Source organism: Echeneis naucrates, chromosome 13 (genome assembly GCF_900963305.1).
Source record: "Echeneis naucrates chromosome 13, fEcheNa1.1, whole genome shotgun sequence".
Classification (NCBI taxonomy): domain Eukaryota; kingdom Metazoa; phylum Chordata; class Actinopteri; order Carangiformes; family Echeneidae; genus Echeneis; species Echeneis naucrates.
Genome location: NC_042523.1, coordinates 22569792 through 22593807, shown reverse-complemented (window position 1 = coordinate 22593807; position 24016 = coordinate 22569792). Strand labels below are relative to the sequence as shown.

Here is a 24016-nt window from a genome sequence, read left to right as displayed (position 1 = left end):
GGCATTGTCAATTTCACAAAGTGCAATACCATGTAATGTTGGGGAGGTCATGCTCATGCTTGTTCTGTAATCCAATTCTGGAGGCGGAAAAGGCGCGAATGTGACCGCTAGGTGGCGACCTTGGTCCGGCTCGGCTCACCTCGGACAGCGCTGCGCTTGACTGGATCCAGACTACATGCAGGATCAGCACAGTGTGACTGGAGGAACACAGAGGACAAGAGAAGTGACGCATTGCTTTTCATGAATTTAGATGTGGAGCTGAAGGAAAGAGCCTGTGTCTGATTTTAAACTTCCAGGCCTGGACACTGTATATATTCCTTATGAGCGCACACACATACACACACGCACTCTCTCTCTCTCTCTCTCACACACACACACACACTCCTCCCATTCGTTGTCACTGATGGCTAACAGCACGTTTTTCCCCCCGCAGTTTATTCCTGCGGTGTCGATCGTTGCCTGACACTATCAGCCCCTCACTGCGCCTCCGACTGTGGTGTCCACTGTTAAATAAAAAAGTGAGTTGTTATGGGGTGTGCATGTGAAGAAGGGGAGGGGAGGGGAAGGGGGGTAGTTAATGATTATTTGCCCCCCTGACCAACTCTGTTTCTCCCCCCGTTCACTGTCTCTCCTGTTTGGACCGACGGGGTCCGCGTCAGAGCGCACAGACTAGACCCGCCTCCTGGCTGTTGGTGTGCTCGGTGCGTCTCTCTGCTCTGCGCGCTTTAAACCCATATTCCACTGGGAAAGAGAGAGAGAGAGAGGGAGAGAGAGAGAGAGAGAGAGAGCAGGACCCGGGATAAGAGCAACGAAAGAAAAAGAGGAGAGAAAAACGGAACAACGACACAAATGGCACTCATGGCAGGGATTTTGTTCGCGGCCACCTTTCTTGTTTTTGGGATATCTACATTTGTTTCCCCGGCACGGATTTACCCCCCAAATGAAGGTAAGGTTATCGGGAGGAAAAATAACTACCGCGGACTTGTGACTTCACCCCCCCCACCCCAGCTCCCGTGTGTGTCTGTGCCGCGGAGCCTCCGGCTCAGGGGCCCCTGGCTGCGGGTTCGTGGAGCAGCGACCAGGAAAACACGTCCGCTCGGTCACCTTTTTACGCAGCGACTTTTGCGGGCTTTAGTGTGTGAGCAGACCTGGAACCGGTTTACCCGAATCCGGCACCGGGGGTGTTTTGGTCTCCAGTCTGGCTTGGATCAAGCAGGAAAGGTGGTAGAGTGGGGGCGGGGGGATGGGTGGGGGGGTGCAGTCCGGACAGACCTGTAGCCCCGATGCGCGCCGATCTCTGCGTGCGGAGAGAAGGTCAAGCCGATCTCCGCACCAGCAGCGCTGCATCGACCCGAACGGACCTGTAGCACAGAAACGACCCGGATTCAGCACTCAGCTGTAGCAGATCTTTATTTCTGATGTCACTCCGCGTTTAGCTGGAAACTGACTGAAGGAAAATAAATCCTACAAGTTTAACTGCCCGGCCTCTCTGCGTTTAGGCGCACGGAAGGTTCAAAGATGAGTTCCTTTCAGCTGGCCTGAACTCCAGGATGGTTTCAACGGAGCGTGGCGCCTCCGACACTAAAACCGGATCTTTGCCTGCTCCTGTGGGTCCGGTTCCACAAATGTTTGGGCCCTCCACAGTCAACAGCCCGCTTTGTACTGCAAACACAAATAAGTGAAAAAAGACTTGTGATGCGGGAGGTCTGCCCGGTGCACAAAGATCCGTTTATTTCGATATTTAATGTCCCAAATGTAAAATGGATCAATCCGAATTAATGATAATGTGAACCAATCAGGTTTATTCAGCCATCGATTTAACTGTTTTTTTTTTTTTTTTTTTTTTTTTTTTTTACGAACATTGAAATTCAAAACAGCCCCTGAAATAAATTCAGGCATCTTTTTGTCATTTAGCTGAGTGGAACATACATTTTAATGAAGGTTTTATTTTGCTGTGTTTCCGCCTGTCCATCTGTCAGAAGCTTTTTTTTTTTTTTTTTTTGTTCTTCAACCTCCAAGTTTATGCACACGGCTCCACAACTGATTCCGATCACCTCTGACGTGTTTAAAGCTGCTGCAGCTGAGCAAAGCGAGAAAAATCGTTATTTTAAAGGCACTTGGGAAATACATTTGTCATTTGTACAAAAAAAATCCTTCTCCTAACGAAAATCAATGGAACGAAGCCCGAGAAGCCCAACAGGGATTCACACACAACAAAACGTTTGGCCCCCAGTTCTTCTTCTCCCTGTGTGTGTGTGTGAGACTGAAATTCATCAGGAGGATATTTTATTCCTCATAAACCGCTTTAGCTATTATTTGCATTTTCATTAAGCCTTTAAATAGAAATTCTCAAAGACAGCTTCCCTTTTTTCCACCTCAGTGTGTGAGCCCTAAGTGGATTATAGTTGCCACTGCTGATTGTTGCATGGACAGACCGAGACTTCATGCTCACCTCTCCCCATTCTTGTTTTCCAGTCACGTTATTGGACTCCAGAGCTGTACAGGGGGAGCTGGGGTGGGTCGCCAACCCGACAGAAGGAGGGGTAAGTAGTGCAAAGAAGTGTCCCCTTGTTAGGACGAATGATCCCCTATTGAGCAACAAAAAAAATAAAAAAATAAATAAAAAAAATCGGAGAGATAATATCCATTATTGGCAGGAGCTCTGAAGTGCATCGCCAACTAGATACACAGCCTTCTTTGATAAGATTTGGTCCTGGTGAGCCTTTTATGGGAATATCTTTATGTGATTTATTGTGCAGCTGTCCTTGCTGTAGGGATATTACACTCTGGGTGAGATCAAGGCGCAGTCTAATTTCCAGTGTCTTACATTTAAATATGGATAAACTAGAATTAGCTGTTTTGTTGTGTACAGAGACACCCCTGGAAGACCCTCCAGGGCCCCATGGGGTCCCCAGAACGGGTCTATAGGCACCCCTCCTCAGCCCATTATCCCCTTTCTCCTCGCTCCCCTTCTCTCTAACCACTCTGTAATGGTCAGATGCAGGGGCAGATACTGCAGCGGGCGTCAGATTTCCTGAATAGACGGTGGATTGAATCGGTCTTTGTGGAGAAACTTTATATCCCTTTCCACCATTGAGTCGAAGCGAGGGGGGGAACTTGGCAGCTGAGAGAGGGTCCTCTGGAATGGATGAATAAAGGGGAAAGTGCATTGGGGTTCAGCTCTTGCCGCAGGACGACTGGGCCGGGGCTTTAAGCGGCGGGGGAGAGGGTCGACCAAATGCATGATCTCCCAGTCTAATTGGCCCATCAACAGAGTAGGAAAAGAGCAGGGGCCACAGTTGGGCCCCAAGTGGCCCTGATGTGCCGTGGGCATTAGTTTGTTGGGGAAAGGTGATGCACATGTTAGTCCTTTAATCAAGACTATGTGTGATCACATAGAAATGGCTGTGAAATTAATGTGATTGGCCGCACTCTTAGAAGTCAGCGGTGACCCAAATTAATCATCGCTCATAATAAGCAACAGCCAGTCAGCAGTCAGACCTCCATTTGTTCTACTTACAGCAATGTGATACAAACCAGCAAGCCCTTTAATGTTTTATGAAGATTAATACAAATTAGCAATAACTGAGTATGAACCCAGGGGAGCTGGATTTCACCTTCTGCTAATGGAGCAGCCGCTGCCGGCAAGCTTTTCTCAATAAACTTGGCTGTTGCCTGCTACGCTCGGGTCCTCCCCTCGGCCATTTTATCACAAACAAGTGATTGACAGGGTCCTGGCAGCCCCAGTCGGGCCTGCATTCACCCCCTCATTATGACCAATTGGCCTTTTTCTTCCTCCTCCCTGCTATCGGGGGAAAGGTGCAGGCTTATCTCAGAGCTGCTCGATTTCCACGACAAAAGAGGGGGTTAAAGGAAAAGAGTGGAGCGGAGTTAAAAAGCTGGAGAAAGATAGACATTTTCTCAAATCATACAGCCGCAGCTATGTTTAGATTATCCCGCCCCCCTCCGGGGAAATAAGGCTTTATATCAGATAGTTTATGATAAGGCATCAAATGAAATATGGCAGCATAACACATATCTTCCACTGCCCCGTTATTGTTATTATTATTTTTCTACAGTTTCCTAAATGGGTGGTGGTGAGGCGGCCAAGGGCCTGTCTGCTCTTGTTTACGGCCCAGCTCAGTCAAAGACTCTATTTAAAACGCACGATGAAAAACTTAAGGGAACACACCGCTTTGAGCCTCTTAAGACATGCTTGTATTTGCTCAACAGTGCCCTGTGGAGAGGGGGAACTTTATCATAAGTAAAACAAACATTCCCTCTCGGCAAAAATAAGCCAGGCCGCGCTGGATAATGTAATCCATGCACCCCACGTCAGCGTCTCCCTCTCCCTGCTATGAGTTCATGCTAACAACGGCGGTGAATATTTGTGCCGTTGTGCGCCCCCCCCCACACCACACTTGTGTATACAGATGTAAAGCAGGATCATATTATGTCATTAGCATAGATCCAGAAACCTTTACTTTTTTGTGCTCATACAATCCCACGTTTTGTTGTTTTTTTTTTTTCTTCTTTTCTTTCCCAATAGCCGATCCCTCCAATGTATGTGTGTGTGTGTGTGTGTGTGTGTGTGTGTGTGTGTGTGTGTGTTAGAAGAGGATTTTGTATACCACTCCCCAAGCAATTAAGGTTTCGGCATTACTGAGGCAGAGAACTAATTACAAATTTCTTTTCTCACAGTTGAGGAGAAGCCATGAATATTAATATCTTTATGATTCTATATTAGGACCTAACAAGTCTATTAGGTGTCATTCATAAAATATGCATTAAGTTTAGCCATCAATTAATTGCTCTGCTGGGACTCAAATATTGACTCATCTTTCTTTCATGCTCTTTTCTACAGTATCTGTCATTCATGACAGGGTGGATCTCGGTTAAGTTTGATCCTCCCATTTAATGAGCAGCCAGTTCAGAAAAATTTCCTGTTTTTGACCTGCAGCCATGTTTTTGCAATACTTTTAGCGTTCTGCTTTATTTATTTATTTATTTTTACTGTGTGGTTTCAGAGCTTTAATAATGTCTGTGTGACGTGTTAATGTTGCTGCCTTTTCCCCAGTGGGAGGAAGTGAGCATTATGGATGAGAAGAACATTCCCATTCGGACGTACCAGGTGTGTAACGTCATGGAGCCAAACCAGAACAACTGGCTCCGTACTGACTGGATCCCTCGCGGCGGTGCCCAGCGTGTCTACATTGAGATCAAGTTCACCCTCCGAGACTGCAACAGCCTGCCGGGAGTCATGGGAACCTGCAAGGAAACCTTCAACCTTTACTACTACGAGTCCAACAACGACAAAGAGCGCTACATCCGCGAGAACCAGTTTGGCAAGATCGACACCATCGCCGCAGATGAGAGCTTCACGCAGGTGGACATCGGCGACCGCATCATGAAGCTGAACACAGAGGTGCGCGATGTGGGCGCCTTGACCCGTAAGGGCTTCTATTTGGCCTTCCAGGATGTCGGAGCTTGCATCGCGCTCGTGTCCGTCAGGGTCTTCTACAAGAAATGTCCTTTAGCAGTGCGTAACTTGGCCCAGTTTCCCGACACCATCACTGGAGCCGATACCTCCTCGCTTGTGGAAGTTCGTGGCTCGTGCGTGGATAATTCAGAGGAGAAGGAGGTTCCAAAGATGTACTGCGGGGCCGATGGAGAGTGGCTGGTGCCCATTGGGAACTGCCTGTGCAACCCCGGATACGAGGAGCGCAATGCAGAATGCCAAGGTACAGAACCGTTCACATGGCTTGATTTTTTTTTTCTTTTTGGTTTGACTGGGTTTTTTTTGTGCCTTTTGCTATTTATGACTCACTGTCTGTTTTCTAATACAGACACCTCTTAGGCATTTCTCCCCCTAGTCTTTTTTTAATGGCTCTTTGTCCTTCCCTCTCTTGAGTCACTTACATCGTACTCGGTCGTGTATTTCTTCTTTTTTTTTTCTTTCTCCTCACCCCCCCCACTCTCTACAATATCATTTCCAGTGTCTGGTTGGGTGATAGAAGCAATGATGACTGTAAATGGAGTAATTAGTGAGCCCACTGGGAGGTGTTGTGCAATGGAGTGCATCTCAGGAGAACTGGTGACACTGGAAAAAGGAGCGTTGAGCTCCAACCGGTTTGCACTGCTGCTGTGTCTTTCACCCCCACCTGCTTTTTCTCACTCCCAATGGAGCCTGAAGCTGGTAAAAAGTGATAGGCAGTTTTAGAGGAAAGGAAGGGGTGGGGAGGGGGGTTTATCATTCCAAGCAGGTATGAGATCAGTGGAAGTACACAGCTGTGAGATGGAGTTGAAATGCTGCTGTTTGGTGGGGGGGCTGTAGCCCTTTGTGGACGATTATTCTGGTGTCATCTCATTGTGATCCTATTTCAGGCTTTTTGGTGAGGTTTCAAGGTCAGTGCAAAATGTCTCATTCTGCATTTTTGAATCAGGAGCTTGATAGAGGCTTAAACATGTCGTTGAATTCAATGCACGGCCCAGAAACAGTCACAAAACCTGCCAAGAGATCTCTCAGAATTTCTGCTTTTACAGGTTTCAAGCTGCAGCTCTTATAAAGATTGGCATTTTTGATAGACTTTCTAATGGTGTATCTCGGTTGTTTCACTGCACACAGTAAATTGTAGTTTATGGTATGCAGCACTGTATTGTGGGTAGCGTCCAGTAGTATTCAGCAGCTGTTTTGTGGATCACATGCAGCGTTGTGCCAAGCTGAGGCACAGTTGTCAGCTGGCCAGGCGAGTGGATGCTAATTCTGCCACGATGGTTTATTGGTGCACGCCACCATCCGCCCACCACCTCCGCACACAAAAAGCACAGGGCCACAGCCGTGAGGGGTCAGAGGCTGGGCACGGGTGATTAACAGGGGGATGGACCACTACACCTCTCCTAATTTACAAGGGAGTCTTTATCTTGAGGGACTAATTGCATGACAAACAGGTCTGGTGATTTAAGGGTACTACTGGCTGCTGGGGGGCAGGGGAGGAAAAAGGGGGTACAAGTGGTCACAGATGGGTTTGTGTGTGTACTTGTGTGTATTTGTTCCCAGGAAAAAAAAAAAAAAAAAAAAAACCAGTATAATTTGAGCCTCAAGAATTCTCTTGGAATGTCGCCCTTCTTCCCCGTCGCTGGGCTCGGATGGCTGCGGCCAGGTTCCTGTCCCCAGGGTCGGCTTCAAAGAAGCAGAGAGGGAAAATGGAGGGTTGAGTGAAGGAGACCAGAAGGTAGTTAGTTACAGACTTTAGGTAAAACTTCTCTGGACTGGCCTTTCTATGGTGCAGTTTACTATAATAACCTTTCATTTCAACCATGATTTCATACTTTATATCATAACTTCAATTTGCACACAACTCTCAAACAGCCTCCTTATCGCTCCTTTAATTCCAGCGAAGATAAATGGCCGTTGCCTTCCAATGAGGGCAATAAAGGATTTGGAAACCCTTGATTTTATATGACTAATGCAGGCCCGTAGCGTCTGCCAGCCTCTTGAGCTGGCAGTGTTGCTTTTCAAGCCAATATATCCATTTAGTTCACATATCACTGCATCTGCTTTGCTTTGTTTAAGTTTAGAGTGCCAAAGCATCCACTGTGTTTGCTCTGAGCTCCAATTACACTGTTTCAGATGTTTAACATTTATGTTCCAGTTGGAACGCTTCGGTAGCTCACACTGGATTTGACGCTGCCGAGGCGTAGGTTGTGGGTTAAAAGGTGCAGGGCACCGTCAGTCTTCAAGTGCGCTGATGAGCTGGTTAATATTCCTCCGTGTGACAGGCTCGATGGGAGATGGCCTCCATGTTGACCGAGAGTTTTAGATCGGGGACATGGAGGGGTCACGGAGTCCTTTTTTCTGATTTATTAAAAAGTTGCATCGGCCTCTGCGAGATTCAAAACTCTCATTTTAAAGGTTTTCTATGGTGCACATAAGCCGGATTGTGTGTGCGCAAGACTTGTGTGTGTCTTCGCTTGTCTTGTGTACGTGTGGGGTTATAAGGGCACGGTGGCCCCTAGTTCCCAGCCCAGGATGAATGGGCTCTCCTCCATCATTGTTCGGGGTAGCGGTGGAGCCGACAGAGGCTGGCGATGTTTTCTATGGGGGGGGCTGATGGGGCATGTAGGAGTTGTATTCCCCCCCCCCCGGCAGAGTTCAGGGGTCACCCCCTTCTGCATCCATCTTACTGCTGCATCTGACAGGGTCGTGGATCCAGGATTGATTAAGATGTCAGGATTTTGACAGCTGTGGCGTGGGGTGGGGGGGTCTGTCTGTGCTCGAGGTGGGCCAAGGGTGGCGAGGGTCTGCTCTTGGGGCCAAAGGGAGAAGGGCAACCAGGGCAGTGAGGGCCAAAGGAGGCCCCCTGATCTGAGGACTGTTTGCATTTGGGATCCTTTTCCCTGTTAACTACCCCCCTGAGCACAGTGAGAAAAGGTGGGGGTCTCCCCTCGCTCCTCATCTGGTCCCTACTGGGGGGGGGGGATTAGGGAGAGGGAGAAATGATAATTCCCTCAACTCTGTTTTTTACCAAAAGAGAGAAAACTACAGAAGTTCAGAAGTTGAATGTCAGTAGATGGTCTGGTCGGGTGGGGGGGGGGGGTTACCACTCTGTGTGCCTTTGTTGAGGAGGTGTGACGGTGACGTTAGTGATCTGCCATCTCTCTCTCTCTCACACACACACACACACACATCTTTATGTTAGTTTAAATTGTCTGACAAAAAGGAATTATGTTTGACATTAACTGAGTCCTTATGTTCTCATTCATGTTTTATATTTAAACAATTATGTTTGTTTTGTACCCTGTGATGGACTGGTGACTCGTCCTGACCTGTGACCCCCCCTCGCCAGTTTGAGCTGGTATTGGCTCCAGCATCCCCTTCAAAATGATAGAAGATGAATGATGAATGTTTGTTTTGCTTAATTTTATCGATCAGGGAAATAATTTTCACCACCTCCCTGTGTGTGGATTTGTAGCGTGCTGTCTGTGCACTTACTCACCTGAGCCCCCCCCCACCCGTCTTTCTATTCCCAGCAGTCTTTGCTGAGCTGAAAACTGTTATTGGTATTAGATTAAGAGGTTTTAGGGATGAACTTTCTCTTTCTGTTGTGTGTGTGTATCTCGCTCTCCCTCTGTTGACAGTGTTAAATATGCGCTTGGGAGCATCATTCTAAATTCACCACGTAATTCTATTTAGCCCGCCGGTCCCCAATGACTTTAAATACACAGATTCGATCCCTCCCCCTCCCCCTCCCTCTCCCTCTCCTGCTTGCTTCCTTCCCATTCTGCTTACAGACAAATGAAGTATTTACATCTTCTCCTTGGCCAGCCCGGTTGCTGGTTTGTCTTTTCTCTGTCCGTGTCTTCTGTCTCTTCAAATTTCCTGTTGCTTTAACAGCTCCTTCTTCTGTCTCTGTTCGCCCTTTTTGTCCCTTTTCTGTTAGCGATTTTAACCCATCTAAGCGCTTTTCTCTCTTATCCTCTTCTTTTGATTTTTCTTTCCCCCCTCCGTCTTTCTGCTCCGGTCGTAAAGGTGGTTAGTGTTCGTCAGCTCGTCTCTGGTGGTGTCGGCGGGAAGTGGGCTGAATAATGAGATTACCTCTACTGCTGGGAGGGAAGGCTGCTCACAGAACATCATCACCCATCATTGCTCCCCACAAACACACATGGAGGCGCGTGCACACGAACAGAAACATGCATGCACATGTTAAGTAATGGACTCAACTCCATGAGCGCATTGACAAATGTGTGCAGCAGAGGTGCGCACACTCAAGGTTTTAGTATGTGTTGGCACACACAGACACACACTGAGAGCAGAGCGCAGCAGGATGGAGTCGAACGTACTCATCACTCTGCCTGCCACCAGAGAGGCTCATTTTGTGCTGCTGAATAGAGACGAGGAATCTATTACAGACGGCGAGCAGGAAAGAACAACAGATACAGAGAGAAAGGACAAAATGTCTCATGAACAACCCCCCCCCCCCTCCTCCTGGCCTTTTACCAAAATAATTACCTAAAGCATTTTTTTTTTACACCCTGTTCTTGTAAAAAAAAAAAAAAAAAAAAAGTCTTCAACACTTCACTGAGCGGAGGTGGGGGAGGAGGGTGGGCGAGCTGCTGGTGGTAATTCAGCCGTCATTAACTGAGGTGCTGAAATGCTTTTCCTGCTCGGGCTGCTGTCCTGCCCCACTGTTTGTTCCCTTTTCAGCCCTCGACACTCATCACCTCTCTGTCTTTCTCCTGTTGCTGCCCCGCTCGGGGCAGGAAGCCGCCGTCGATCGAGCATGACCCGGCCGCTGATGGCCACAGTGCTCCCTCAGCGCCGGGTCACACCACAGTGTAGAAAACGCACCGCCACAAATATCCGTCCTAAAGTCATTTCTTCCCCTCTTAAAATCCACTTTATTTCCCCGTGTTTCAAGGGGCTGACGCTGGTTTGAAAGCAGACACATGCCAAAAAAGTTGATTAAAGCAGCCTCAAATGTACTGTGGAAAGATTTTAGGATGGATATGACACAGAACCACATGTTATGCAAACGGGTTTATATTATTTCAACAGTTCATCAACAGGTGCCATATAAATAACTGAGTCACTTTTTTTTCACAATGAGAATGAAAATAAAGAACTACTTTATTCATATTTGGTAAAAAATTACAAAGATGTAAGCGTGCTCAGTAAATTTGTGTTTGGAGTTTGGACACTGTTGTTTGACACAATAGTGTCGTGGTGATACAGCTCCAGGAACAACTCTGAGAAAAAAAAAAAAAAATATTATTTTAGCTATTTTCTTGTTTTCAACGGTTTCAGACTGTGCCTGGTAAAAAAAAAAAACAAAAAACAGATGTATATTAATTCCATACACTGTTGTTATCCAACACAAACCAAAGTAACTCCAGTAGACATATTTCTAAAAAAAAAACAAAAAACAAAAACAAACAAAAAAAAAACACTTTGTTTTTGACTCCATCTTTAAAAATTGGAAATCACAAATGGTGGATGTTCTTACATTGCAGCTAACATGGTTGTCAACTGGCATCAGCGACTGTTGAGGAGATGTCAAAAGGAGGCTTAGAAGGATAACATTTCTCTCTCCTCTCCTCTCCTCTCCTCTTCCTCATCTTTTTGAAAAGCATCCTCTCTTTGAAGCCTGCGCTGGGAAGAGGGAGCGATTAAAGCAGTCAGCAAGCAAATTAGCATGTCAAAAGGCCCTGAATCAATACCCCGGCTCTCTACCAACACAACCCTGCAGTCCTTTCAACCCCCCCGCCCCTCCCCGCTCCACCAGCCCCCCATCCGTCCTTGCCTTAGCCCCATTCCTCCGGCTGTTTCCCTTCTTCTCCACCTCCATTTTCCCCCCACGCTCCTGCACACTCTCCCTCTTGCTCCCTTGCCCTCTCTCTTTATGTTTCACTCGCTTTAAATTTTTCTTCTCCATCTTCCCTCAAACACCACCAACTCCCCCCAGTTTTCTCCCTCAGCTGACAGACAGAGAGAAGAGGCCGGGTTTGTAAAGCGAGATGGACGGATGTATAGGCAGAGAAAGACGGATAGGGCAGAGAGAAGTGGACAGCCATCAAGTGGGCATGGGTGGACTGTTTCAGAGAGAGGAGGGTTATGAAAGAGAAAGAGGGCCTCTGCCACCTTCTTTGTGCTGAGAGAGAGGGAGAAGAGACCCCTCTTGCCAAAAAGAGTAGAAGAGATGGAGATGAGGAGGCAGGGAGGGAGGTAGAGAGGTAGAGAGAGAAAGACACAAAAAATGGAGGGGAGTGAAGTGAAGTGGAAAGAGATTTAGTTCCAGTCTGGCAACAGTGTTTTTTCTGCACTTCATCCATCGCTTCACCATTGCACGGAAATCCCTTTGATCTGGGGCAACGTGTTACTGATTGGGAGGACTGGTTGTGTATGTGTGTGCATCTGAGCCACTATCTCTCCTATATTTATTCTGTGCGTCTGTTGCGGTGGGCATATCGCATGTTGTATCATAAACTTCCATTAACGTTCCAATCGAGCTGTGCGATCTGAGCCCTGGAGACAAAAGCATCCCAGCAGCTTTCCAGATGGACGGCCAGCTCTCCCTCACTGTTGGACAATAAGAGGCTGATTGCAAACGCCTTGGAAATGTTTTTTTTTTTTTTTATCTGTGCCCTCTCCTTTCTCCTGCTGATTTCTATCCTGAGCTACCTCCATCCTTGCCGGGGGCCGATAGTAGGTGGTCTTTTCTTCTCTTTTGTCGTCATCCGTTTTCTTTTGGGGCCGCAGAGTTCAGTGCCCAAATCAAAGGCTGCTCCGTTGCAATCAGTTAGGGGTTATGACAAAAAAAAAAAAAAGACCTCAGAATAAAGGGCTGCTCTGTAATCTGATTGGCTCTGAGATTGGACGCAGTGTCCATTTTAAAGAGCTGAGATGCCCCTTTTATAATCATGGCGGTGAAAGAATTGCCACACCGGTTCGTTCTCCCTGGAACTAGTGTGTGCGAGTTGCGTGGAAGAAGAATGAGGGATATATGCAGGTTGTCAGTTTTGTGGATGACATCTGTCAGTGTGATTGACGTGCAATGTGGGAGGAAATGTTGTTGGCACCCAGGGCCTTGGATGGGAAGGGGTAGGTGAGTTTGGGGCATTTCCAGTTTGGGAGATTTCCAACTCTCAAGGTTAACTCATCACCACAAAAGATGAACGACTGCAGTGGAAAAGAGCTGCCTTGTGGAACATAGAAGCTGAGGAAGCTTGTGCACAGAAACACATCAGTGACACGGCAGAGCTTAAAAGTTTCGATGATATTTCCAGCTTTCTGATGACCGCTCATTTGGCTCGCTTTTATTTTGAGAATAGATTTTTAATGAATGAATTCCTGAGTGGAATTTCTCATATTGTTTCTACACTTATAATTGAACAGTAAAATGTTCCAATTTGACTTTTTTATTTTAGCAACAAAGGCTGAGGCTCATGGGTATTTTAATCTTTGATGCTGCTTTTGAATTACAAAGATGTTTCGATTATATTATTATCCTATGTACTGTATCTGTTCCTGCGCCTATCTGATAGTTATAGATTCTTATTAGGAATAAGGACGTGAGAGATCTGTACGATCTTGTCCCCCCAGAGGATGTATATGTGAAAATACGCCTTTAAAAGAAAAGCCTGAAATGAGTTTGTACATCGGGAATCGATTGATACCTCTCTTTGGTTTCAGCCCACAGCTCTGAGACCAGCTGGGCGACCTCTCGCTGCGCCTGCATGCTGAGACTACATGGGTATCTGCGCTGACATACAAACTACACGTGTATCAAACACACCACGGGGGGTAACCTCCCCGCAGGAGAGCTGAAATGTAATTTTGGGGATGTGGAGGTCTTGCGGCACTGGGGGCGGGGGTTGCGGGCAGAATCCGAAGCTGTGGATCTCCAGCCTAAAGCAGAGGTGTGTCCATGTCCATGCTTGGGCACGTCTTTGGGATTATAAACCTTGATCCTGCCTGATCCGCAGTGAGCAGCCAGATACTGCTGCACCCACCCGTGGGGGGGGGGTGGGTCTGCTGAAGGTTTGCAGCATGGACTGGAGGAATGTGAAGGAAAGAAAGAAAGAAGAAAAAACTGAAAGACAGATAGGACGGAGATAGAGAGAAGCAGAAGTGAGTTGAATGGAACGGAGGTGTTGGCGCAGAGGGAGCGTATGTGCAGAGTAAAGGGGAGGCAAAGATGAATTGACTCCTGTCGAGTGGCCTGATAAACGGCTGGAGATGTGAAAGGTGCAGTAGGGGGGTTGTGGGTACAGACGGTGATCGCTCTTTGAACAAGCCCACTGTGGTTGTGTCACGACCTCCAGCAGCTGCGGTTGATATTACTGTCAATATCACTACCCGCGTATCGTAGAGCAGGTTCATCTCACCGACTGAAAAATTAGTCCCCCTTCAAAGCTGCTACCAGGAAGTACACATTAAAGGGAAACCCACCGAAAAATAGTGTTTGTTATTGATCTTTTTAAAGGCACAATATTGTTTAAAGGTAGATATCTGCATCTCTTCTATATAAACACTGAGGCAGAATCAAAGGCGTCAGTCCACAGAGCCTGAATTCAGAAAGTGATCCCTAAAACCAGCTGTAACTTGGTGATGTCATCACTCTCAGCCACGTCCCAACATTGCAGGATTTGGTTTCTCTTAAGTGTTTCCTTGAAATCACTCAATCAGAAGAGAAATTCAGAGCCTCTCTTCTGATCCCGACTTGTTGTTACCAGCACTCCAGAAAGAAGCCTGGAAATGGAGAGGAGATGCTAAGCTAAACTGAAATGTTTTTTGATTCTTAAAGCCACAAATATATTTTATTTTAGGTGTTGATATCCATAAGAAAACATAGTAGAAGTGTGAAATGGACCGTGTGTTTGGGGCAACACAGATCCTTTGTGTGTGTGTGTGTGTTAAAAAATACAGATTTGTCAGTGTGTAGCATGAGAATAAAGGAAGTGAAGAACACATTTTTGGCAGCTCTGCAAAGCGACGGTTCTGTGTAGATCACTGATGAAGCCGCCACTTAAGCGAGCATCAACTTAAGTGGCAAAAGAAGCCATGAAGATAAGGAGAGATAACAGAGACGGCAGGATGAGAGCGCTGCACATACCTGAGTGAAAGCAGCCGGGCAGTCCAAGAAACACAAAACATAACGCAAGAAACTTGAGTAACCAGTCGGGCCCACACACTGAATCTCATGCCTGTTTTGTTTGCTGCTTCCCATCATCGCCGCGCCTGCGTGTCCGTCCTCACATCAAAGCTAAAGGCTAAAACGTTACACATTAGTAGGGTAACCCTGTCGAGGCAGCAGCCATTAACCCCGGCGTCCTGTTACACATACCCTGCAAGGCCAGGTTCAACTAGCTTGGGGTTAGAGAGGAGGCCAACAAAGTCTGCAGACACACACACACATGCTACTAACTTAGGAAAGTGCACAAAGTCAAGGCATGCAAAAAAAGAGCTGACACAGTCGCCAATTGGAGGGGGTATCGCTTCCACGACAACAGTGACCTTGATCCTGTTTAGAGAGGGGAGGGGGGAGGAAGGGAAAGTGGTCTGGAGCAATGGAGGCCTGAGTGACACCAGGAGAGGTCAAAGGTTAAAGCAGTGACAGCCGCAGTGGAGACCAGCAGACCGTCATCGGGCTGACATGAGCTGTTGAACAGCTAGTGACCCAGGAAAGTTTTTATTTTCCCTGCCAGAGAGCGAACACACACACACACACACACTGCATTAGAACGCACACAATACAGAGACACAATGGTGTGCAGCATGGCGTTCTCAGGGACACACACCCACATGCACATACACATGCACAATAGAAGGTGTTTTGAGGCCCCAGACAGGCTGTCGTCTGGGAGCTACGAGTAGATTACCTAAACAAACAACCCAAAGATACCTTCCTTTTCACCCATAAGTCGACCCTTTGCGGCCCCTCCTAGTTACCCAGCGCGGCCGCTTCTGAGAAACTGACATGCTTGATGTCAAACTTGCTCCTGAGAGCACAGACATTTAGGCGATTCAAGTTTTGCATGTGTGTTTGTGCACACTTAAGTGTTGACAGATGAGTTTACCATATGTCACACGTGTTCAATCTGATACGGCCAAGGCTGCAGTGGAGACACCTAGACTCACTCGTGATATTCATATTTAGATTTTTGGGTTGTTTGTCCGTTGAAAACGGCACAGGGGCCAGTTTCCCCCATTGTTGTTTCCATATTTATCCTGATCCCAGGCCACATGATACGGAGATAAAGGTTTATTTTGGCTCTGAGGTGTATGTGATATGTCTTTGTGGTCATGATGTCAGAGTCTTTTCCAGTACGGTCTTCGTCACCAGAGGTTACACACCTGTGTAAAGCTGAGCACTGAAACTGGCAAACAGCTTCACATTAAAGTTCAACTGCACAAGGAGGCACTGACACATGAAAGAATACTGAAGTAAAGCTGGGCGAATTTTCTCGTTTTTAGAGAGATAATCAACTGTTTTATTCAGTTATATCAACTTTTTCTGAATTAATTGCAATTTCTTTGAAGTGCCTCTGCCAACTTTTTCTACATTTTGATATTAAAACAGAATATTTATAATTAATCTGGTTACTCAGGGAAAACAAATATTTTAATGACGCGAGCATGGCCATTAATATTTCATGAGTTTATTCTTTTAATTGACAGTTTATCATCAGTGTTTTGTACATGGGACCTTAACAGGAAGAAATTTTAAATAAAAGAAGAACATGGAAATAAAGTTCTTTGTTTTTTCACTTTATTGAGCCACGCTACAAAACAAAATATAAATAAACGTGGACAAACTTGTCTGTTTTGATACAGCACAACACTAATCTGAAAGAAGTGAATTATTTAGAGTGCGATTAACTCATAATAAGTCAACAATGGTGTGCATTGTTAATGTGGCATTGTGCGCGATTGCAGTGATTTGTTATGTATTTGTGCTGCAGCGCAACACGTGGTTTACACTTGTTTACAGAGTTGCGTGCGGCCCCGTTGAGACTGCCTCCCTACTCCTTCCTCTTCACCTATTCTTAGTGTGTCTTTGCGGGTGTGCTCTCCTCACACATCCTCCCTTTTCCTGCCCCATTCTCCTCGGCCCGCTGAGGGTAGAATGCTTTAGTTCTCCCAATTGTTTAGCGGTGTGTGCCCATGTGAGTGTCCCCTTGCACAACAACATTAGCATACTCCCCCACCTCTCTGCCGCCTTTTCGTTCTCTCTCTTTCCTTTTTTCTTTTTTTTTTTTTTGTTTTTCTTTCATGATTGAATTGAGAGGCAGCTCTTTTCATTGTAAACAATGTCAGGAAAGCATGTTAAATACTCTGCCTGCCTACATTCACATCTGCACACACACACACACACACACACACACACATAAAGGTTCGCCATGAGATTTGACTCCCTGGAGACTTTGGGGAAATTGGACAAAGACAATACCTTGGCTGAGTTTGTTTACCTCCCATCGTCCCTGCTGTGTTGCTGCTGTCCCTCTGCTTGTACGATTCCCCATTTGGTGGTTGTGTTTGCATGCGTGGCATTGCTGTGTGCACCTGTGTAGTCCAGAGGGCCTTTGAAGGGCTTTGTGCGAATACCTGAGAGTGTGCAGGTGCGTGCAGGTTTGTAAGCCTCTGCTTGTGTATACATCTCTGTCTTGTTTGCCTCGAATTAAAGTCCATTACCCACCTGCTGTGTGAATCTTAGGTCACAAAAGGTCCTTATTGAGCTTGGCGCCGTGCCCGGCTTTTGGGTGGTGACACTCTTACAGAGCTGGCAAAGGTTGCAAAAGTGGAATCTGAATGGCCCCCACCCAACAGAGCCTGATCAAAAAGATGGATCTCTTTTCCTCCATCTCTGTCCAGTTTGATGTCTCTTCTCTGTGGACCCTTTCCCTCTCTTTACAGCCCCCCCCCCCCCCTCACCTCATGTTTTTTAAGAGAAGTGTGGAAGTGTTTGGGTGTATTACTTCAGATTTCTTGCGATATGACCATTGTGCTAATATTCCTTGTTAAGACCGGGCTGGAGGAATCAGGGAGGAAGTGGAGGCCTACGTGTCAATAAGAACGCAGAGGCCTCGCTCCACAGGAAGTGTTCAGAACAATATTTCAATTTTCTCTCGGTTTTGCCGTCCAAACGTTAACAATACAGGTGGCACCGCGGAGCACTCTTGACGAAAGAAATGGCTCTATGTTGAAGCAGGAAATGGCTTGTTTGGCCTGCACCCAAACAGAACTGTTTCAAGTCTCACACTGGAAATAGGCTCATCAGTTATGTTGAAAAAAAAAAAAAAAAAGTCCACATTTCATTTCAGGTTGCACTCTGGTGTTGAATTTGATTCAAAATGGCAAGAAAGATGGAGAACTGTAGATGAACATCATCCATTTTTAATTATTATTATTTATTTATTTTTTGCCTTTGGGATATTTTGTTGTAATTTCTACACCATGTTTTGCTCATCTGGTTCTTGGGCTGCTGCCGGGTGGGACATTTTAATTAGGGCAGCGTCCTGGGTGGCTCTGACGTGATGGATTGGTGCTGATATAAATACAGTTATAAATCATCCCGGCGTTTGACAGACAAACTGCCGCCAACTCCTGCGCTCTGTGCTGCCGGCCGCTGTGAGCAGACCTGCTGTGATTGTCAGCGAGGTTTGCCTGTGTGTTATTAACATTGTTAGCCTCACTGGCTTTTTGTTCTATCCTTCATTAACGCCGGCTGAAGACGTCAACCCTGATTTCAATACCTGACTTAAACCACCAGCACCACCAGTACCGGGACCTCCCCCTACTCCTCCACCGGGACAAGGTCAAGATATGTCGAGTGCATGTCATCCATCATGGTGATCAGTTTCGGTGGCCGTGTGTCCCTCATCCATCACGGTGATGGCTTTCGCTGGCCGTGTGGCTGTGTGTCGCCGTCGGGGCCGGAGGTAATTAATAACCCCCAGTGACGGAATTAATGAGTTAACCTGCTCCACTCTCCTGCTGTTCCAGTGACAGATGTTAACGGTCAGCAGCTAGTTATCCTCGCTAATATGCCTGTGGCTCAGGTGTACTGATGCGTATGTCCTTTCACTATCAATACACATGTCTGTGTGTATATACAGGCAGAACTTTGTGTGAGTTTTTTTTTTTTTTTTTTTGGTCGGGGGGGTTATTTTTTTAAACCCATCTTGGGACTGCAGCCAGAGGGTAAACAAAACACTGCTGGAATACCAATCCTTTCTAGCATGAGTCTTACCTGAGCATGAGCTGCCTTCCACAGGGAGAAGAAGAGAGACACAAAGGCAGACGGATATGGCAGAAATGCGTGTTGAATCGAGAGCTCTGGCTGCTCAGGGTGCAGGAGGAGGGACTCTCCTTGCCCTCAGGTTCTGAAAGCCGATCGCTTCAATTTTTATTTTTTTTGAGGGGGGGCTGGATTTTTGAAAGACTGGCTTTGTGAGGACCCCTCTGACTGCTCTTTTGAAGAGTGCTCACTGTCTGTTATGACTAAGAAAGTGATCGAGTTTTCATCACCCAAAGAAGATAAAGTGAAGCCTTGAAAGGAGAGAAAATGCTGTAGTTTAAACTTAATTCTCTCTTCTTCTTCTTCTTCTTTTTTTTTTTTTTGATTACAAGAGAAGCAATTGTTCTGCCTGGGCAGGCCTAGTTACTGTGTGTGGTGTGCTGGGTGTTATATTCCTGGGCTTTCTGGACGGGTATTGTAGCACGAGTATGCTTTCAAGCTTTAAGTCCCCAGTGTGTTGGATACTTTTGTTGTGTAGGCTGCAGAATAACTTTGCCCATCAGGCTTTTCCAATGCGGGTCACTTAAGGTGGGCTGCAGTGGGTGGGTGTGTGGGTAGATGTGGTTTTATTTGGAGAGTGTGCGGGGAGCATCCACGACTATTCAAAGCCTGGTGTGTAGGCTGTTACTTCATAGCTGGGTTATGGCTGTCTCACATGTGGGTAGCTATCATTGTATCATTAGCTTTTTTTTTTTGTGCACTCCTATTTCCTTTTTTTTTCTGAAGTGGCATTGACAGTTTTGTCTTCAAACAAAAGTTTCAGATCCCTCCCTCTACCCCCGCTTTTTGCACCGTGCAACCAATTCAGCCAACAAAATCCCCGCCACACGGACAAAACTACTCATTAACTCCCTTCACTTTTGTTGCCCACCCCTGTCTTTCCTACCAACGTGCTTTAGCCCAGAGACAACCGGGATCTGGATGGGGTGGGAGGGAGGGGAAAGACTGACAAAAGGGAGGGGGAAAAGAAAGAACTAAAGCCAGAGAGGAGGATTGAATGAGTGAAAGAACTGCCGGGGGAGAAAAGAGGGAAGAATGCGATGTCCCAGTCTATGAGGGATTCCATTTTTTGCCTTTCCAGAATAGAACAGTAAGTCACCAGTCTCTTTGTCTGCCTTTGATCTGTCGGCTCAGGGATTTGGCACCTGACAAACCTCTCTCTGTCTGAAAGGAGGCCTGCAGAGAGTAAGCCTAGGAGAGTGGGAGACCGAGATAGAGGGTGAAGGAGACTGAGGAAAAAAGAAAAAAAATCTATACATATAATGTAGGAGAGCCCGAGAATGACAGGGTGAAAAAGAGAGACGGTTTAAGAAAGATGGTGTGGAAAAATAGGGTTAGACTTTTGAGAGCTGTTTTAGAGGATGTGATGGGGGGCCCGCTCAGCTCTGAACCCATAAAAACTAAATACATGTGTGTTCGTGTGTGTCTGTATTTGTGTCTGCGTGTGGGTTTGTCACGGCTGGCCCAGGCAGTGATAAATCCAACGAGTCTTAAGGGAGATTCCTCTCTGAATCCACGGTCTCTTGGACCACCCACCATTGTGGTCTCTTCTCTCTCACACACACTCCTAATAAGAAGCAAATTCCCCAGCTTTACTTGGATATCGACCTCTCTTTTCCCTCGACTCTTCCTTTCTGCAGGGCATTCGCTGCTGTAAACAAGCGCTCATATGTTGACATCACATTTTCAAACACAATTTTTGAAGCGCAGACTTTAAAGAACCAGCAGGGATTTTGGAGCTGCGCAAAGAATCCTGGGATAGCCGGTGGGGACTGTGGGGTTAACCTGGGACAGCTTAATAATTGACGAGGGAAAAACTCATCAACCGTGCCCAGTTTGAGGTAGCCAGCTCTTAGACTGTCTCCTTAAAGAGGCTCAGGGCCGAAGGCTGTGAAGCATGGGACTCAATTAACTCTCCCTCCAGCTTTGAGCCCAAAAAAAAAAAGGAAGGGGGGGGGGTTCCATTATCTCAAGCAGCTGGTTGACCCCACACTCCACTCCGGACACTTTCCTGGTCAGCGCACATGTACAAACCCCCTCATAGCAACTTTGTGTTTTGTCACCTGAAGCGGTCACAACCTGTTAGACAATACCCACAGATCTGTCTGCAGTGATGAACCCGGGCGTTAATGATAGAGAGATAGCACAAAGTGCCTCCCGACTAATCTCTCCTTTTTCTATTTTTTTTTTGTGGGGGGGGGGGGGGGGGCTTTGAAGAAAAGAAACGAAGGCTTCACGCACCCCTGCAGGCAACAATCAAAGAGGCCCTTAGCTTAGCATTAGCGAGTGAAGCGGCAGGGATTTAGCCCTGATTGACTGAGTGGGAACCGGGTGAAGAATGACCCAGCAGGTAGCTGCTAGCCCTGCTCGGTTAACGCCACGCCACGCTAATCCAGCCACTGCTGAGGAGCGGCTGCGGGGCGAAGAAGCCTGACTTTATTGCATCAGGATTGCTTGGCGTTTTTTAAGGGGGGTTCGGGGGATTTCCTCCGCTGTTTTGTACATGTGAACGCGTTGTCGTAGGGTTGGATGTGGAATGTGTGTTTTTGTTGGAGTGCCGACTTCCTCCTCGCTGTGGTGCATGTGGGTAAACACTGATTTGATTTCTAGTGCGGTGAGCACATGTGGGAGTTTGTTTATGTGACTGCGTCTTTTGTATGTCGGATCTCCTGATGTATTTATGACTGCGTCCTTGAAGTCATGCACTTTTAGATCTGGGCTGTGTACATGCATGTGAGGACGCCCATGCGTGTCTATGGGTGTGCATGTGAGGGGGAATCGCTTCACTCCTGTGTAATTATCTGATTAATATCGGGAACGAATTGACCCAGCTGTCTCCTGTGGGTCTTCTCCACCAAAACCCCAACCTGCAGCCTTTCAGCCCGTTTGCTGCTGACTGCCGAGCGCAAAGCAACGTCACTGAATGGCGGGTTATTCGGCCCAATCAGTGTCGTGGCTGTCGGCGCCGCACCTCTTGGAGAATTGTTCTTTTGTCCTCCTCTTCTGGTTCAGCGCTCAGGGGGTGAAATATAACCCCGTTAGGCTTCCCTGGCAATTACAGAAATGGATAGACGAGGGAGAAACTCCTTGAAAGAGGATCCCTCCAATCAAACCGTCACTCAAAAGAAAGGCGAGCTCAGTCGCCAAAAGAAGAAAAAGTTTCATTTAGGTTGCCATTTCAAGCTGAGGTGTGTGTTGTGTGTGTTTAAAGCACTGTATGGTGAAAACCACCCTGTGAGAGTGACAGAGCTCCTGGTGTGCCAAGTGTGGTGGCATTTGTTTGTTAAATGGTCTGAAATGCCAATAGCTCCGGTTTCGTTGTGGCTCCCAAGTCTTGCCAGAAGAGCATAGTTTGAATTTGTGAGAAAGACACGCTGTAGTTATTTGATCTTGTGTTTTCGTCAGAGGAAATCACGCCCTTTACTCCCGTTCTGTTGTTTTAGATAATAGAACGCAGGTTTGTGAGAAAGGAGAAACGGGGAGAAAGTGCTGAAGATGGAAATTTAGGACAAAGGGTGGAAGGGTTTGGAAGAGAAGACGAACAAGCCTCCAGGCAACCGCATTGTTTCCTGTTGCTTATTGGGGGAAAATGTGATGACTCTTTCCTTCTCTTCAATTGGAAAGCAGCTAGTTGAAGTCAAGTGGCTCCACGTCAATCTGTTGGTCAGTCAGTCGGTCATCTACATGACGGCACCGGCTGCACCTAAACACTGTGTGGTAGGATTGAGGTTGACATTTTTGGGATTTGACTGAGATGTTTTCACGACACTTTTGATGGATCGCTGTGGTATTTGGTCTAGACCTCCAGGCTAAAACTGCATCCAGAGCTGACGCTGCGTCCTGCTGTCACCTCTGACCGAACTCACCTTTTGCTTTTGTTCTCTTTCAGCCTGTAAGATCGGATACTACCGCGCTCTGGCCACTGATGGCTCCTGCTCCAAATGTCCGCTCCACAGTTACTCCGTCAGGGAGGGATCGACCTCCTGCGTCTGCGACAAGGGGTACTTCCGCTCAGAAACAGACCCGGCATCCATGGCCTGCACCCGTAAGTACACCCACATGTTGCGCAGGAATACATGACACAGGCTACAGCTGTATTAAGACAATAAGCCATGATAGGCTGTGGTTTATGGTGATTTGGAAATCTAACCTGCTAAGCATGCTGCAGTATATGCTGCTGTTTGTAACCCAATTCTTAAAGCACACACACACATTGACGTGGTCACAGATCCCGTTTGTCTGAATGACCTCTTCACACACATAAAGCAGGAAGCAGCTGGTTTAATAGGTGTCTTTTCATTCCATGTGGTACTTAGTGATCAGTCATGGTGACAGAGAACTAATAAGAGTATTAAACCCTCCACAGAGAGGCTGCAAAATAGCAGACGATGGCGAGATCAACCGGAAAGGCAAATAGATGTAAAATGTTGGCAGAGATGGTGGGAGGTGACGGGGAAGGTGCGAAAACAAGGGCAGTTGGAAAAGCTGGAGGTGGATGCTGAGAATGAATAAGACGTGCCAAGGAGAGAAAGGAAAAAGGGAAGCAATTACAGACATGGAGCTGAAGGAAGGCGTTTGCTGTTGGATTTCTCAGCGTGTCTTCGCTCTCTATTCTCCGGCTGTGTGAGTCACCTCTGACTAACAACGGCTGCAATAACAAATATTGTTAACAATCTTGCCGCATAATGATACTTCATTCTTTCTCTGACTCATGGAACTGGGGGGGGGGTTATGCCAGTAGAAATATACAGTACAGAAATATAATAATAATAATAAAAAAGTAACTGCGTTCACACTTTTAATACTCCAGGCGTTTTCTTGTTTGAGCGAATATGTGTCATGAAGCGGTTTTAACAACCAGAACATCTGTCTTAGGTTGCTGAGCTCATAGTTGGCTTGCCGTTCAGGCCTCGATGATCTCTCGAGGTCCTGTGGATTCATCACTCAGCAAAACAGTTTATTGAATCAGACTGGAGGCCGACCCTCGTACCCCTTCTTTCCCTTCCTCAACTTTTAACTGCAGCAACAAAACTGAGCGGCCCAAAATTGCTCGCCTGTTGTGTAGGCATCTACGCACACTAATAGACAACACGGCATTGTGGAATATTGTCATGAACGAGATTCTGAGTCAGTGTTTTACTTCAGTCGTTTGGTTAATCTACAAAGCCCCTTTGACCACACTCCAGTTATTTTTACACTTTTTACGAGTATCACTAAAC

The 24016-nt window shown here is 46.7% G+C and overlaps 1 protein-coding gene across 1 annotated transcript in view; it reads left to right on the top strand.

Annotated features, from left to right (window-relative positions):
* Positions 1–849: 849 nt before the first annotated feature.
* The window catches only part of epha4l (eph receptor A4, like), a 50818-nt gene continuing 27651 nt past the window's right edge, over positions 850–24016 (top strand). The window contains exons 1-4 of the mRNA XM_029516766.1: positions 850–946; positions 2476–2543; positions 5078–5741; positions 22687–22842. Coding sequence (XP_029372626.1) covers positions 850–946; positions 2476–2543; positions 5078–5741; positions 22687–22842 — 985 coding nt within the window. The remainder of the gene's footprint in view (positions 947–2475; positions 2544–5077; positions 5742–22686; positions 22843–24016) is intronic.